At 42.3% G+C, this 15,321-nt stretch overlaps 1 protein-coding gene across 10 annotated transcripts in view; it reads left to right on the top strand.

Moving 5' to 3' along the window:
* The first annotated feature begins 4,094 nt into the window (after nt 1–4,094).
* PLEKHA5 (pleckstrin homology domain containing A5) overlaps nt 4,095–15,321 on the top strand; it is a 219,095-nt gene continuing 207,868 nt past the window's right edge. For 5 of the 10 annotated variants that reach the window (XM_032220561.1, XM_032220559.1, XM_032220560.1 and 2 more), the window contains exons 1-3: nt 4,099–4,453; nt 4,629–4,705; nt 10,551–10,608. In XM_032220561.1, the coding sequence (XP_032076452.1) occupies nt 4,362–4,453; nt 4,629–4,705; nt 10,551–10,608 (227 nt within the window). In that variant the 5' untranslated portion in view covers nt 4,099–4,361. Of the gene's footprint in view, nt 4,454–4,628; nt 4,706–10,550; nt 10,609–15,321 lie in introns of all 10 variants that reach the window. The other 5 variants (XM_032220563.1, XM_032220562.1, XM_032220567.1 and 2 more) reach the window with 4 other exon arrangements.

Below are 15,321 nucleotides of genomic sequence, written 5' to 3'. Positions count from 1 at the left end.
ATATATAAACAGGAAGCAAAATCTATTCAAAGGGATATTACTTAGCTGGGTAATAAAGCATCTGCAAACAATCAACCCAACCCAGTGCCAAGGTCTGCACAGTTGAACTACATACAGCATATTCTCTTCTATTGGAATATACATATCTGTATACATATATAAGCACACTCATAAACTACCTGATAGTTATTCAGGGAGGAATGAAGGATGACAACATATAAAAGGGACCTCACTAGAATTATGTGCCAAGACCCTACCTCTTAGAATCAGCAGATACGTTTTGAAGAAGTGTGTGCATTTATTATTATTGCAACTTTGGAATACATAAGAAGCTACTTAATGCAACTTCAAGGAAGAACACAGTCCTGTTTAAAGGTGATGGAAATACAGAGGTTGAAGAAATGGAAGAATCTGGAGTAGGAAGCATATTAACAACGTTTGGCAAAGAGAATCCTTGGGTTATTGCTAACAGCTGTTTCAAGCAACACAAACACAGTCTCTATAAAACATCTGGTCGTTGCTGATTGGATGCTGAAATCCAGCTGACTACATATTAGGAACAGAAACTGGAGAGGTTCAGGCCATTCAGCCCCATCACTTCCAAGTGCGGATTGTGGAACAGATCATGTATTATTGGTATCAAAAAAGGAGTTGATAAAAACCAAAGCAACTAAATTGAAGAGCGTAGGTGTGCTAGAAGGATTTGTCTTGAAGGACATGCAGTCAGAATATTAAATCATTGATAGGGAAATTTAACATTTATAACTTATGGGAAAGAGACCTGGAGAAGCTATGGAAATGATAAGAAATATTGTGACAACCAAAGTTGGGGAAAAAATAACCAAAGGTTCAAGTGGCATTTAGAATAATCTATTATGGTGGGGTACAGAAAGATGAAGGTCTTCAACAAGGATGGGAGACAATTAAAGTTTGCAAATTTTCAAAACCAGATAATAAAGGACAATAAAGATAGCTTAATTAAGATGACAATGGAAAGTGGAAAGTGACAAAAGGGAAATGAAATGTTTTTAAGAATTTTGGAGAAATCACAGGAAAATGTAATTAAGGTAAAGATAAAGGTTCTCCTTGCACATATGTGCTAGTCATTCCCAACTCTAGGGGGCAGTGCTCTTCTCTGTTTCAAAGCCAAAGAGCCAGCGCTGTCCGAAATGTCTCTGTGGTCATGTGGCTAGCATGACTAAACACAGAATGGAACATGGAAGGCTGTAACCTTCCCACCAAAGGTGGTTCCTATTTTTTCTACTTGCATTTTTACATGCTTTCGAACTGCTAGGTTGGCAGAAGCTGGGAAAAGTAACCGGAACTCACTGTGTTATGCAGCGCTAGGGATTCGAACCACCGAACACTCCAACCTTTCTGATTGACAAAATCAGCATCTTAGCCACTGAGCCACTGTGTGACGTAGGGATGGAGAAATGTGGCATCTGAGCAAGTAAGGAATTTAGCCGTTATCCACATGGCATGGCCCAGAAAATCAAGATGGTGGATTGGAACAATATGATTGAAACTGTATTTTTTTTTTATCTGCATAAGGTCATATAAAGAAAATATATAACCAGATGAACAGGCAGGTTTCAGCAAAAACAGAGGAGCACAGAATCAGATTGCTACCATAAGGTGGATAATGGAAGGAACAAAAAGATTGAAGGGGGAGGTTCATCTCTACTTCATTGATTGCAGAAAGCTTTGGTTGTATAGATTATGTCAGAAGTGGATTTATTGTTCGGAAGAGACTTTACAATGAATTAGAATCTATTATTACATGAACTGAATTTCAAGAACAAGAGTGGTTCAGAGCAGGGCAAGGAAGTGAAAGTACAGTTAGGGAAATCTTTAAAAGTGTGCAGGAACTTGTATAGAACCTACATTGTTTCCTTTTGAGTGGGTAAAGCTCCAAGACCCTTTTTGAAGTTTAAAGGGTGCTTCAGGCTGTCTCATCTTGCACAGGCACCCACAATCATTTACACAGTCCTTTGAGGCACATATCGTCCCAGCATCGCTTTAATTGTTATAGAGAGTGCAAGATTGGTGCATTTGGAAGAGAGGACGGCTGGAATTGAAACTGGAGGTCAGAAATGATAATATGCTATTTGGATATAAGTAAGATTAAGTAAGGAGGGACGCGGTGGCTCAGTAGCTAAGACGTTGAGCTTGTCGATCAGAAAGGTCAGTAATTCGGCAGTTCGAATCCCTAGCACCATATAACAGAGGGAGCTCCAGTTACTTGTCTCAGCTTCTGTCAACCTAGCAGTTTGAAAGCATGTAAAAAATGCAAGTAGAAAAATAAGGACCACCTTTGGTGGGAAGGTAACAGCATTCCATGCGCCTTCGGTGTTTAGTCATGCCAGCCACATGACCATGGAGATGTCTTCGGACAATGCTGGCTCTTTGGCTTTGAAATGAAGAGCACCGCCCCCTAAAGTCAGGGATGACTAGCACATATGTGCAAGGGGAACCTTTACCTTTTAAGATTTTGTCAGTTTTATTACAGGTAGTTTTTGATTCACAGGTGTAATTGAGTTGGAATTACGACTGTAAGTCATTATGGTGGTTACACAGGTCATCATGTGTCTGGACCTGATTTTTTGCTATTTTTTGCAGCAGTCATTTAATGAACACAGCGGTTTTAAGCAAATACAGTGGCGTTTAAGAAATTCTATTTTACCCAATCTGGTAAAATTGGGGGTTTTTTGTTGCCAGAAACCTGAAATAAACACAATGCAGTGTTTCTCAACCTTGGTGACTTTAAGTCCTGCGGACTTCAACTCCCAGAATCCCAGCATAGCTGGCTGGGGAATTCTGGGAGTTGAAGTCTGCAGGACTTAAAGTCACCAAGGTTAAAACACTGCTGTATTGCAGGGAAAAAACCCCATCAAAAATTGTTGTTATGTAATCCTGGGATGCTACATGTAGCTGAAAAGGCGAGCCAGTTGCCAAGTGCCCCTAATGTGATCATATAGGTTTGTGTGTGTGAAGTCAACTTTGAAGTCAGGTGGTAAGTAGCTTTTGGGAGAGTAATTTTGAACTGACACTAAATGACCGACATCTGTTTGTATAATTAAAGCAGAATATAAACCGTGGCCCCCTCCCAATAATGTGAAATATTAAAAGGAAGGTCAGGTCACCCAGGCTGCTGCTTGATGATCTTAAGGCAGATGGAGAACTGGACCTGGCAATTTTGCTCTCTTACATTCAAGAAGATAAACGATAAAGATGGATACACATCAGAGAAGGAACAAGAATAATCCTCTGTTTGCAGACAAACTTGACAAGATAAGGATTATTTTCTATGACAAACCATAATAATAATAATAAAAAAGTTAAAAGCAATGGACTTCCCAGCGAGAACCTATCGGGAGACCTTGTGGCAAGAAGGCAGATAGGAGCGCTCGGCGGGTCTACAAGGAAAAGGCACCGAAATCCATTTCTGCGCTGGGATCTATTAGCATCTTTTACGGATCGTGGATCCCAAAATAACAGAAATGCAGGCGGGCTCTCGATCACTTTAGGGAGATCTTGGGGAGTTGCAACGGAGTCGCAACCAAGTCGCTTAGTGGGGGGATTGACCTGGAAGGACCGCGGATCGCTCGATCCGTCCTGGAACGAGATAAAAGATCGGATGCTCCTTGCAGGCAACGATCCCCAAGCAGAAGCTCACAGCACAGAGCGCCTTGGGCGGAGGGACGGAAGGGGTGGGGTGGGGACCGTACAAAAAAAACCCCAAACCCTCCTAGATTGCTGGATCTAGGATCCAGCGGGCAGAGAGGATCAGCGGTGGGCGTCCCCCCCCTTCTCCTGGAAGAGCCTCGGAGGATCCTGGCCGGGAATGAGGGAGGGGCAGCGATCGACGGCACAGCCGCCAAGAGTCCGTCCAGCCGCCTCGACAGCACCTAACTAAATAACCCCGCGGGCGGGGTCTGGAGGCGCGCGCGCGGGCGGGGGGGGGCGGGGGCGCGAGGGGCGGGGCGGGCAGGAGGAGGAGGAGCGAGGTTGGAGAAACGAAGCGCTGGTTGGCCGCCGCTCGGCTCAATGGGCGGGGCGTCGCTTCTACCACCACTCACTCACCCCCCCCCTCAGCTCTCGCTCTATCCCTCTCCCTCTCCCTCTCTCTCTCTCTCTCTCGCTCAATCACTCTCCGCTTTCCTCGCCGTCGCCCAGGTGCTGCTGTGCTTGGCAGCGTCGCGCACGCGCGCCTCTCTGCCGACGCGCCCGCGCGCGCGCGCCTCCCACTCCCTCCTCCTCCTCCTCCTCCTCCTCCTCCACCGCCGCTCCCCCACCCTCCCCTGTCTTCGGCTTGCCGTGCCCGCGCGCGCCGCTTTTCGCCCGGGCTGCGCTCGGACATGGCGGCGGAGCTGAGCGCCGAGCGGCTGCGCTCGCTGCCCGCCAGCTGGAGCTTCGGCATCAGCCGCGGCGGCCGCATCTTCTTCATCAAGTAAGCTGGCGGGAGCGGGATGGGGGAGTGGAAGACGAGGGGAGAGGGGGCGGCCGAGGCGGCGGCGGCGGGGTGGGTGGGTGATCCCGGAGGACGGTGGGGGGGGGGTCCGGGCTCCCCCTCCTCCCTCACCATCTTTCTCTTCTCTCCCCCCCTCTCCCTCCCACTTTGGCAGCGAGGAAGCAAAGAGCACCACTTGGCTGCACCCGCTGACGGGCGAGGCGGTGATCACCGGGCACCGGCGCAGCCCAGGTAAGCCGGGCACTTCCCTCTGGAGGGCATCGGCGGGGAAGGTGTGGGGAGGGGGAGTCGCTTCCACCACCACCCCCAACCGTTTCCCTGCTTCACTTTTACCTGCCCCCCCACCCGCCTCTTCTCTCTCCTCTCCCTTGCACCCCGGATTTGAACCCCCCCCTCTTTTTCCTTTGCCTCTTTCCTAATTTTAAAATTTCTCCCCCGCCAACCTTTTAAGGCTGCTCCGCTTTTCTCAATTCTCCCCCCCCTCCAGCCTCCCCCCCATCTTTCTCCCTTCCCTTCCCTGCCAACCTCTGCCTGGGTTGGCCTTGAAAGGAGCCCCTTCTCTTCGGACTTCCTTGGGTGTATTGCTCTGCATCCCCCTCGCCCCCCCCCCCACAGTCCCAATTCTCCACTTCTTGGATTCCGCGATTCCCCAATTATTTTGCGGTCCCCTCCCTTTGCTGCATCCCTGCCCTCTAATCTTTAGCCTATTGTTGTCATTGGACATAGACACCTATATGCCCAAAGTTTTGTTACTTGGCTGGCCTTTTTAAAAAAAATTTGGAGTGAGTTTGGGGGGGGGGGGATGGATATGGCAACTCAGGTTTGGGAAGAACCCTCCTTCTCTTTCCCTCCCCAGTGGCTCAAAACTTTCCCTCTGGATTAAAAAAAAACCTCTTTCCTTGTTTTCCCCGTGACCCGTCAAAACCGCGGTCCACAAAAGCGGGATCGACGAAAGCGCGCATTTGACATCATCACAGCGCGACGAAAAAAATTAAAAATTGAAATAAAAATAAAATTAAAGCAAGCCGATTCACATAAAGGTAAGGGTTAGGGTTAGGGTTAGGTTAAGGGTTAGGGTTAGGTTTTGAGCGTTAGGGTTACGTTTAGCGTTAGGTTAAAGGTTAGCGTTAGGTTTAGCGTTAGGTTAACGGTTAGGTTTAGGGTTAGATTTAGGGTTAGGTTAAGGGTTAGGTTTAGGGTTAGGTTTGGGGGGGTTAGGGTAAGGTTTTCGCTTTATTTTTACATTTTTCGATCACAGCGCAATGTTTTCGTCGTGCTGTGATGACGTCAAATGCGCGCTTTCGTCGACCGCGATTTTGTCGTCAGCGGTTTTGTGGTGGAACCGTTTTCCCTTGACCTTTTGACCCACCTATTTGCCTTTATTTCTGCCGCTTGACCTTTGATTGAATGCAAGATTCCCCCCCCCCCTTCAGTTCAAGACTACTATCATTTATTTATGTGGCATTATACATTTTCCCCTCTGCTCTATGAAAACTGTTCCTCTCCCTCATAACTTGAACCAAGGAGATTTATTAATTCTTTCACCTTTCGTGCAACCATCACTTCTCTTCCTCCCTCCCTCCCTCCCTCTCTCTCTTGCTCTACCCTTATCTCTTTGTCATTTTATCTGAAGCTCTTCCTCTGGGATCCTAAACCTGCCCACTCCTTTCTCACAACCCATCCTTTTCACACCAACCCCTTGTCTTTCTGCTCTCTCTGTTTATCCTTTAACCCAAGTTAAGGGTCCTGGACTTAGAATATTGTTTTGAACTCTGTCTAGGCCAGTCAGGGACCTGATGGGAGCATCCCTGTAAATCCATTGTTATCTCCTAGTGATGGAGGGTTTGGGCCTCTATGGCCCTGTGTTTATCAAGTAAAAAAAATTCCTCTGGTTTCTTTGTCATCCTTTAAGCCAGCTCTCTCCCTGTGTTTAAAAATGCCTTTTCCAGCAGTTTATTAACTCTGGATGAATATTAGCATCCCTGTTGCAATTCTGACCACGACCTCTGTTACTAATCTGTAAATATACTCATGTTATAGGCATCACTTTTCCATCATTTATTTTCAAGTTATTGCATCCTTAAACCCAACTAACTTTTAAACTTTCTTTTGCCGCTTTATTAGCCTACCTCCCTGCATGGTTGCTACTCTTCTTTCTCCAGGTACACATCCAGAGAACTAAGAGATGCCCATGTATGTTAATTTGGCTGTATTTGCTCAAATAAATTTATCTGTATCTTGGATGAATGCATCCGCACCTGGCATAATGAGTTATAAGAGGCTCAGTGTTTTTAAACTTACATGTCGAACAGTGCTTAATCATTCTAGCTTATCTAACTAACTATTGTACTTTCCCTGGCCTCTTAATAGATGTGATAGTCAAATACTTTGCTTCTGTTTTCTTGCCTCTGTTTTTTTGTGTGTTGTGTGTTATAATTTAATTGACCCATTTACACTAGGTTAATCATAGCTAGACTAAATCTCACTTGCTCTTAACCTTGGCAGATCCTTTTACTATATTTTCTCCATATACCCTTTGCCTTATTGGCATCCATAATTAGTTATTCCTACATCTTTGGTCTGATACTGATATTCATTCAGTTTATCTGTTGGTTCTCTCTTCCCATTGTTTAAGAGTTAATCTGATAGACATTGCTATCTATTCATTGGGAAACCTAACTATACTAATCTTTTCCCGATGATTCTAATAATGACTCCTGCATTGCTATCTTGCAACTGCTTTTGAATAAATGGGGGGGGGGCTTAGGAACCCACCTACCACTCGCTTAAGCTGCAGAGACTTCTGCAGTCCTCTTCCGTGATCTGATCTCTACCCACTCAGCATGCTTCCCGAATAGCTCGGAGACCTCCAGCATAGCTATTCTGTTTTGAGCAATATGTTGCTTCTCCTGGCTTCCTCAACATATTCTCTTTATGCTGCCCTACTCCATTGTAAAACTTAAACCCATAGCTGAACCTTTATTAAAAACACCAACAGAGCAGTACGGTTCTGGCTGTGGGAGGTGTGTATTTTCAGAAGCAGTGGTAGAATGAGCTATTCACTTGGTGTCTTAAGAGTTGGCCAGTCCAGTTGCCACTGATGTTGAGACAAGTCCCCTTCTTAATTGAGAAGAACTGAGTACATATTTTCCTGTATTTTTCATGTTTTAAGGCTATAAGCTTATTATTTTATATTACATTTATTACAGTTTTTATAGTACATTTGTAAGTTTTCTAGAGACATCAAAGGAGGGGGCAGCTTATATTTTCTAAATTAATGCATCGCATAACGTTCAGGATCAGGGGTGGCATTATGATACTTATGGAAGGAAAGCTTCGTGTAAATAGCAGCATCAAATTGCAGGTTTAATATTGGTTGTCTCCTCAATGAAGAAAGATACTTCCCGGTGTAGATTGTACTTTGCAATTTAAAAATGAACATGTATCGCATTTTAGTGGTCTTGTGAGCACACAATGCCTTCTCATCCATCTTGCCTGCCCTCGTATTATAACCAACATACAATTCTGTAAAATTGTCTACAGCAGAAAGCTTTTTTCACCAGGCAAAGCATGAATTCACTTGTCTGTATCTTTTCAGTATCATACTTTTTAAAGCTGGTGGCTGCTTTTTGAAATTCATGCATTATCCTGAAGTGTCTTCACCCTTAAAGATACACCCTCGGTTTAGATAAGAGAGTGGGTGGTTTCTTGAGTGACAGGAAAAGGTGGGATGAATTGGAGAAAGAGGGCAGGAGCTGGGAGAGACTATGGGAAAAGAGTGGGGGGTAGACTCTATCTCTGCCATTGGTTTCTCTGGAGACGAAAAAGCAGCCGAGAAGGTCTGGCTGGAAAAAGAATAACTGGTTGTTGGTATAGCCCATCAATCAACAATGCCATGGGGAAATGGGTGTTGCTATCCAGCAGTGCAATTGCTCCCCCCCCTTCTCTTTCTTTTATGCAACTGGATGTATGAAATAGGGGTGGGTGGGAAACACGAAAGGCAATCAGGGACTCTTGGGTTAAGATGACTGGTCTGGCATTTTTGCATTTTCAGAAATTATTTGTATATTTCATTAGTGTTTAATTTTGATTCTATGTGAACCTGGGAGCAGTTTCAAGGCAGAGTGAAGTTCTTTTGTTTATCTCTCTTCCTAGTCAAAGTTATGGGAAATGTCATGGGATAGTTTATAGCCAGCTGTGTTTCAGAGTCAGAAACCAGAACTGCTGGTTAATTGAGAAGAGTTCCCTGCTCCTTGTATAATTAGTGTTTGTGTTAATTGAAAAGTCCAGCAGGTAAGGGGAAGGGGCTGATGTGCTTGAGTGATTTGGCTGAGGAACGCAATTGTTTTTTCTCCTGTAATTCCACCCTGGTCTTAAATTAATGCTTTGAGGGAAGTTTCCCCCCCCCCCCCTAACTCACATTTTAGATGTATTCTGTTTCATTCTACCACATAAATAAGTGCTTTGCTTCGTTTTGTATCCCTGCGAGTTAAAACTATACTAATGTCTCTATGAAAAAAATACCCCAATTTTGGTTGCTTTTAAAGTATTTTGGATAATGAACAAAGCTCATTTTAGACAAATGGAATTTCTTCTTAAGGCTTGCATGGCAAATTCTGAATACTCTTATGATAATATTTGGATAGAAAATTGTACCAACCAGACATGCTGTTTTACTCTTACATGGGAATAACATATGAAAAGCTTATTTTACACTGGCTTGTATAACCTTTTAATTGTGATTGTGGGAAGTTATTATGTTTATCTTGAGGAAAGCATCTCTGAATTTAATTGCTCTTTGTTTATAGAATGTTTACCATGCAAAAGTGTTTTTCATCAAGCTCCCAGAATAGCTTTGACTGTCTCACCGAAATATTCTAACACCCAAAGTATTTCAATTACCTGTACTCAAACATATATATGGTACTATTATTAAAAGCAAAGCCAGCTGTATTTATGCACAATGCAGTAGGTGAAATGATTATTTTAAGCAGTGAGCCTTGTAATTAAGCACAGCTTTAGTGATCCATTTTCTCCACAATGCTTTGTTTTTTTTTTTGTTCTAAAGATGAGACTAGGTTTTGAATTTTGTTTTTAAAAGATTCAAAATATTGATACTTAATTGATGACTACAGAGAAGCAGCACATCTCTCTTGCCTTGTCACTAGGTTTATAGTGAAAATTAAATCTCTGTACTACAAGTAGCCCTTGGGTTACAACAGTTCACTCAGTTCAAAGTTACAACGGCACTGGGAAATGTTACGCTTTCCACAGTTACAATATTTGTAGCCTCCCCATGGTCATGTGATCAAAATTTAGCTGCTTGGCAACTGGTTCATATTTATGTGTCCCGTGGTCATGTGATCACCTTCTGCGACTTTCCGACAAGCAAAATCAATAGGGAAACCAGATTCCCTTAACAATAGTCTTACCAGCTTAACAACTGCTATGATTCACTTAACAACTGCGTCAAGAATGGTTGTAAAATGGGACACAGCTCACTTAACAAATGTCTCATTTTACAACAGAGATCCTGGGCTCAATTGTGGTTATAAGGATCACAATACAGGACTACTTGTATTGGCTTACTTGTGGATGCTTCCAAGTAAAACTTGAAGATATAGCTAGATGATGATACTTGGAAATCAGCTATGGGTAATAATATTTCACTAGATACCATTTTAGATATTTCAGCTCAGGTATTTTATGATTGACACAACAGCTACCTGAAGTGAATGAAGCCAGTTAACTTAAAGATGCTGGAAGGCATTTTTTATTATATCTATCTGTAGTTGCTGAGATGAACTATAATACTTAGAAATATTTGTGGCAATACTTAAAGTCTTTAGGATTTGAGAATTAGTTATTGTGCTGTGTTTTACTTTCATGATTTAAATCTTATTTGCTCTTGAGTTCATAATGAGTAAGAATTTGGGCCATGTGTGAGGTATAAAATTGACTGTAGTGTTTTCTTTTAAAACATGTTAGAATAAAAAGAGCCAAAACAATTGCAAATGCTTAGTGTAATGAAAAGATTTTCAAACATATGATGAGACTATTTTTTTTCCTACCCTAGATCTACCCACAGGTTGGGAAGAAGCATATACTTTTGAAGGTGCAAGATACTACATAAAGTAAGTGAAGCTCAGCATGCAATATTTTGCCGAGCTGCTTATTACTATATATTTTGTCCTAAGAAGCCTTATATTCTCTTCAGAGTGCGGTTTAATGGCAAGATGGATGTGTGAGATAATCTGTAGAATGGGATTTTGCTGTGTAACAACAATGCCTTATGGCAGCAGCTTAAGGGAAAGAACAATGGCATATGTTTGTGATTCTTGCCGTGATCCTTTGGGGTAGGTGAAACTAAGGAATAGCAACTTGATCAAGACAGCTAAGGACTACAATATTCGTAAAGCTTTGTATCTAATGGGAAGTCCAGATTTCTCACATAAAAATTCAACTTCTGCACTTATCCTATATTTGGGCCTAGGATGTTTAAATATGCCTTTCTACGCCATGGTGTTCTTATTTTGATGAAAGATGTACTATCGCTTGGACTAACGAAAACATAAAAACCCCGCATCCATAGGAGTGTTGTATATGTTTGCCATCTTGAAATATTTATTGAAATAAATAATAAAGGTGGCTAGAACATCTAACAAATAAAATACACTTGCATTTGAAGAAAAATAAATAAAGAGTTACTGCTCAGTGGTCCCTCCTGCCTACCTAATCCAAGTTTTAGATGACTGCATTTATCTGTTTATATCTGTGGCCCTGAAACTGTAGGTTAATAATAATAATTGGAGGATTTTGCAGTGTGTGAGAAATTTTATTATATAACTAGTTAATAACCCGGCATTGCCTGGGTGTTTTATCCCAATCCTGTATTAGACAGGAAAGGTGATGTCAAGTAGCAACGTAAATGCGGAATAAGCTGTCCTCCCTCCTTCCATGAACGTCGCCGCAATTTCTGAAGAGGCAATGGCAAGAGCAACTTCTCCCTGAGCCCTGATTCCTGCGACAATTAAATTACTTAAAATGTTTTCCCTGTATCCCCAGAAGCGTAATTTCTAATGTTGGATTTCCCCCCTTACCAGAGGGAGCCCCCTTGTGGAGTACTATGAAGCCGTTGCCATGTTAACTCCACTGCCCTGTACAGTAGCAGCCATTTTAAGGCAGTACAGTAGAAGCCATTATAAGGCACAACAGGCTATATCTTAACAGAACACACACCCCAAGGGGTGTTTAGGGGTATCTTACCCCTACAGTATTGTTTCCAGAGAGTAAGTCATCTGTGTACCAAGCTTGGTTGAAATTGCTTGAGGCATTCCAGAGTTATGCTGGAACACACACACACACACACACACACAAACGTGTGTGTGTGTGTGTGTGTTTAGGTAGTTACCATAAATAGCATCATGGATGGCTAGACTATATACTTCTTTATCCTATAAAAGTTTGAGATGATCTCTGTGTGCTTCCTAGGGGACCTACTACTTAGTGACAAACCTGGTGTTCCAGTTTTGATATTCTTAGGAAATTCACATATTTGTGCATTAAATGTGATCACTGTTTTGTACTCTACGCAAAAATATAACTTATTCCACTGCATTTCCTAATAGGCCATTGGAATAAAATACTGCAGAATAATGTAGAGAAAGGGTGGAAAATGCTGAAGTTAGTAACATATTGGTTATTATGCTGTTTTTGTAGAAAATAACCCTTTTTGGATTTTCCTTTTTTTATGACTTTTGTGGTATGTTTAAGTACAGGATGTTATCAGTACTGTTAAATGGTGGGCATGTGGCTGATAATGCTTCATCATCAAGTTACTCTGTTGTCATTGAAATAATTATCTAAATATTATGCCAAAGCTCAGAAAGCATATGCTCCTCTTCTCTAAAGTATTCTTGACATAATTTGGTAATGAAATGTTGTGTGACTCTCTGGTGTAAATATGCATATTTTGCAGAATGCATGGAGTTTACGTGGCGGAATGTAATCCAGAGTCTCAAGTGGGAGAGGCTCTTTCCCAGGGAGCAAAGGGACAATATAGCTTGCCATCTTCGATATGCAGGAAAAGGTTTTCCTCCCCAGAGGTTTACTAAGTATATCTAATAGAGATGCAAATAGTTGCTTTAGTCTGGCAAGATTCCTGTCTATAGGCGAGCAGCAATAAAGAAACTACTCTGAAGCAGCTCCTCACGTTATTCATGGGGCTGATGGTTCATGTCATACAGAAAAGCTCTGTGAGTGAGATGGGCGGTTTTTAAACTTAATAAATACAGGTCCTCGACTTATAACTGTAATTGAGCCTGGAATTGCAGTTGTAGGTTGTGTCATGTGACCGACTTGATTTTCCGATTGTAGGCCGTAGGTTGTGTCATATGACCGACTTGATTTTTCAATATTTTTGTGGTGGTTGTTAAGTGAAGCACCATGATTGTTAAGAGAACGCAACGGTCACCAAGTGAACCCATTGTGTGCAATGGTGGTATTTCCCAGAAATCAGAAATAACCAGTTTCTCCCCCCCCCCAAAAAAGGCCGTAAATGTGGGCCAGTTACCAAGTGCTGAATATGTAATCACATGACTCAATGGGGGAGGGTAGCCATCAGAACTTCAAATCTGGGTCAAAAATAACCTTTTTTGGTTTTGTCATAACTTTGAACTAAGCGACCTGTCGCAAGTTGAGGGCTCCCTGTAAATGAATACGTTTTTCACGTAAATAATAAAAATGTCAACTTTTCTACATTAGACTGGTAATCCATTTATTCTGGGCAGTGTGAAACATTCTTCAGAGATTGATTCACAAGATTTACAGCTGAATGTGAGATTCTTCTCTTGACAAGATCTCCCATTCAACTTTTTTATTTATTAAGTTTCTGCTCCCTTAAGGTAGATCAAATCAGGTAAAGCACATAAAATACAAAAATATACCAATAAAATGAAAATCATTGATTTCCAATTAAAAGCTGCACTATTAAACAAAACAGCCTGAATAAAATATGCTTTTCTGCCTGCTAGCATTTTTCCTTCTACTGAAAAGTAGCTCTACCAGAAAGCATTTTTCTCGTTTTATTTCATAATTATAGCTCCAGTGCTGACAAAACTGAGAGAAATCTCTCTCTTGAAAATCTTAAGCTTTGAGTAGGTTTGTAGGTAATGTGCACTATAGTAAATGTGTGTTTCCAAATTTAAATATCATTGTCTGCACTTTGAAACAAAGTTTAGAAATAAATTAAAAGTAAAGGTTCCCCTCGCACATAAATGCTAGTGGTTCCCAACTCTAGGGGGCGGTGCTCATCTGTGTTTCAAAGCCAAAGAGCCAGCGCTGTCTGAAGACGCCTCCGTGGTCATGTGGCCGGTATGACTAAACTCCGAAGGCACACGGAACGCTGTTACCTTCCCACCAAAGTGGTCCCTATTTTTTCTATTTGCATTTTTCATGTGCTTTCGAACTGCTAGGTTGGCAGAAGCTGGGACAAGTAATGGGCGCTCATTCCATTACACGGCACTAGGGATTCGAACCGCCAAACTACCAACCTTTCTGATCGACAAGTTCAGCGTCTTAGCCCCTGAGCCATGCGTCCTCAGATTAATTATTAGTAATACTGTTGGAATGTCATGGTTAGTTACAAAGAGATATAAATAAGTTTTTACAATACCTATCTGACACCTCAAAGGATCTAAGAGTTTGGCCTAGTAGTTTTAGCTGTATAAATTTGCTCATATTCTTTGCTTTCATGTTTAGAAATGCACTCAAACTTTGAACCCATATCTTTAGGATCTTTAGGATAATTATAATTTTCTCAGCATAGGTTGTATTTCAGAAAGCAAATGCCAGTTGTTTCAGTATAAGATTCATGGGTGAAAATTGTATCACAAAATTACTATAGTACAGATATTCTAGCACTTGACTGATCTTGGCAAAGATATGTGCACATGAAGCTTCTAATCTCAGCTGGTGCTGATTTGCCTGAACCATGAAGAGTTATTGTATTTGGGAAGAGCTACTGATCTCCAAGTAAAATATTGATTCCACAGTTCCTAATTTGAAATCTGCTGCTCCAAAATAGTTTCTTGCTTACAATTTTCATCCCTCTGTCATCTCTGCTGCCCTTTTGGCTTTCCTGACATGCAATTTTATCTAGGACATATTCTGGAACAATATGGCATGATGGTGAAAATAATTTTTGTGCTTGGACCTGAGATTCATTTGAGAGGTTAATGGCAGGAGTTCTATGTTGATGTGTCATAATTGAAAGTCTATTTTGAGAAATACCTGTATCCTGCAGTTACATAGGTGTTCTGACCCCCCTCCGTCCAATGATTAACGCCAACACAGGCTTACTGTTAGCCACACTTTATTCACAGCAATTACTCACAGGCAAAACATTGGCAGCAGCCCAGACCCCCACACACAAGAGATACAATACACACAAGAGCTTCTCCAGCTTGTAATGAACGGTTGTGTCCTGCAAAAAGTCTCCTCCCAAAGTCTCTTCTTATATACTCTCTTGGGAGGAGCCAAGCCACAACCACCTGGGCTTGATTATCTCTTATGAGTCTGTCTCCGTAACTGCTGCCTCCGTTTCTCCGCCCTTCTTTGCCTGGCGTCAGGGACAAACTCCCTTTGATCTTCACCACTGCTCCATGCCTCAGGCGCCTCCTGGTGGCCAACCAGCCTCTCTGGTCCCTGCTTGGAGTCTGAACCCTGCCCAGGGTCCTCCACATCTTCCCTACCCGACTCATAGGGTCCCTCGCTATCGGTCTCCATCGGCAGCTCCAACGGCTCCTGCTGGGCCACAACACATAGGTAACATCACAAACATTTTAGTA

The sequence above is a fragment of the Thamnophis elegans genome, chromosome 7 (genome assembly GCF_009769535.1).
Source record: "Thamnophis elegans isolate rThaEle1 chromosome 7, rThaEle1.pri, whole genome shotgun sequence".
In the NCBI taxonomy this organism is placed as follows: Eukaryota; Metazoa; Chordata; class Lepidosauria; order Squamata; family Colubridae; genus Thamnophis; species Thamnophis elegans.
This window is presented reverse-complemented; position numbering and strand designations above follow the sequence as displayed.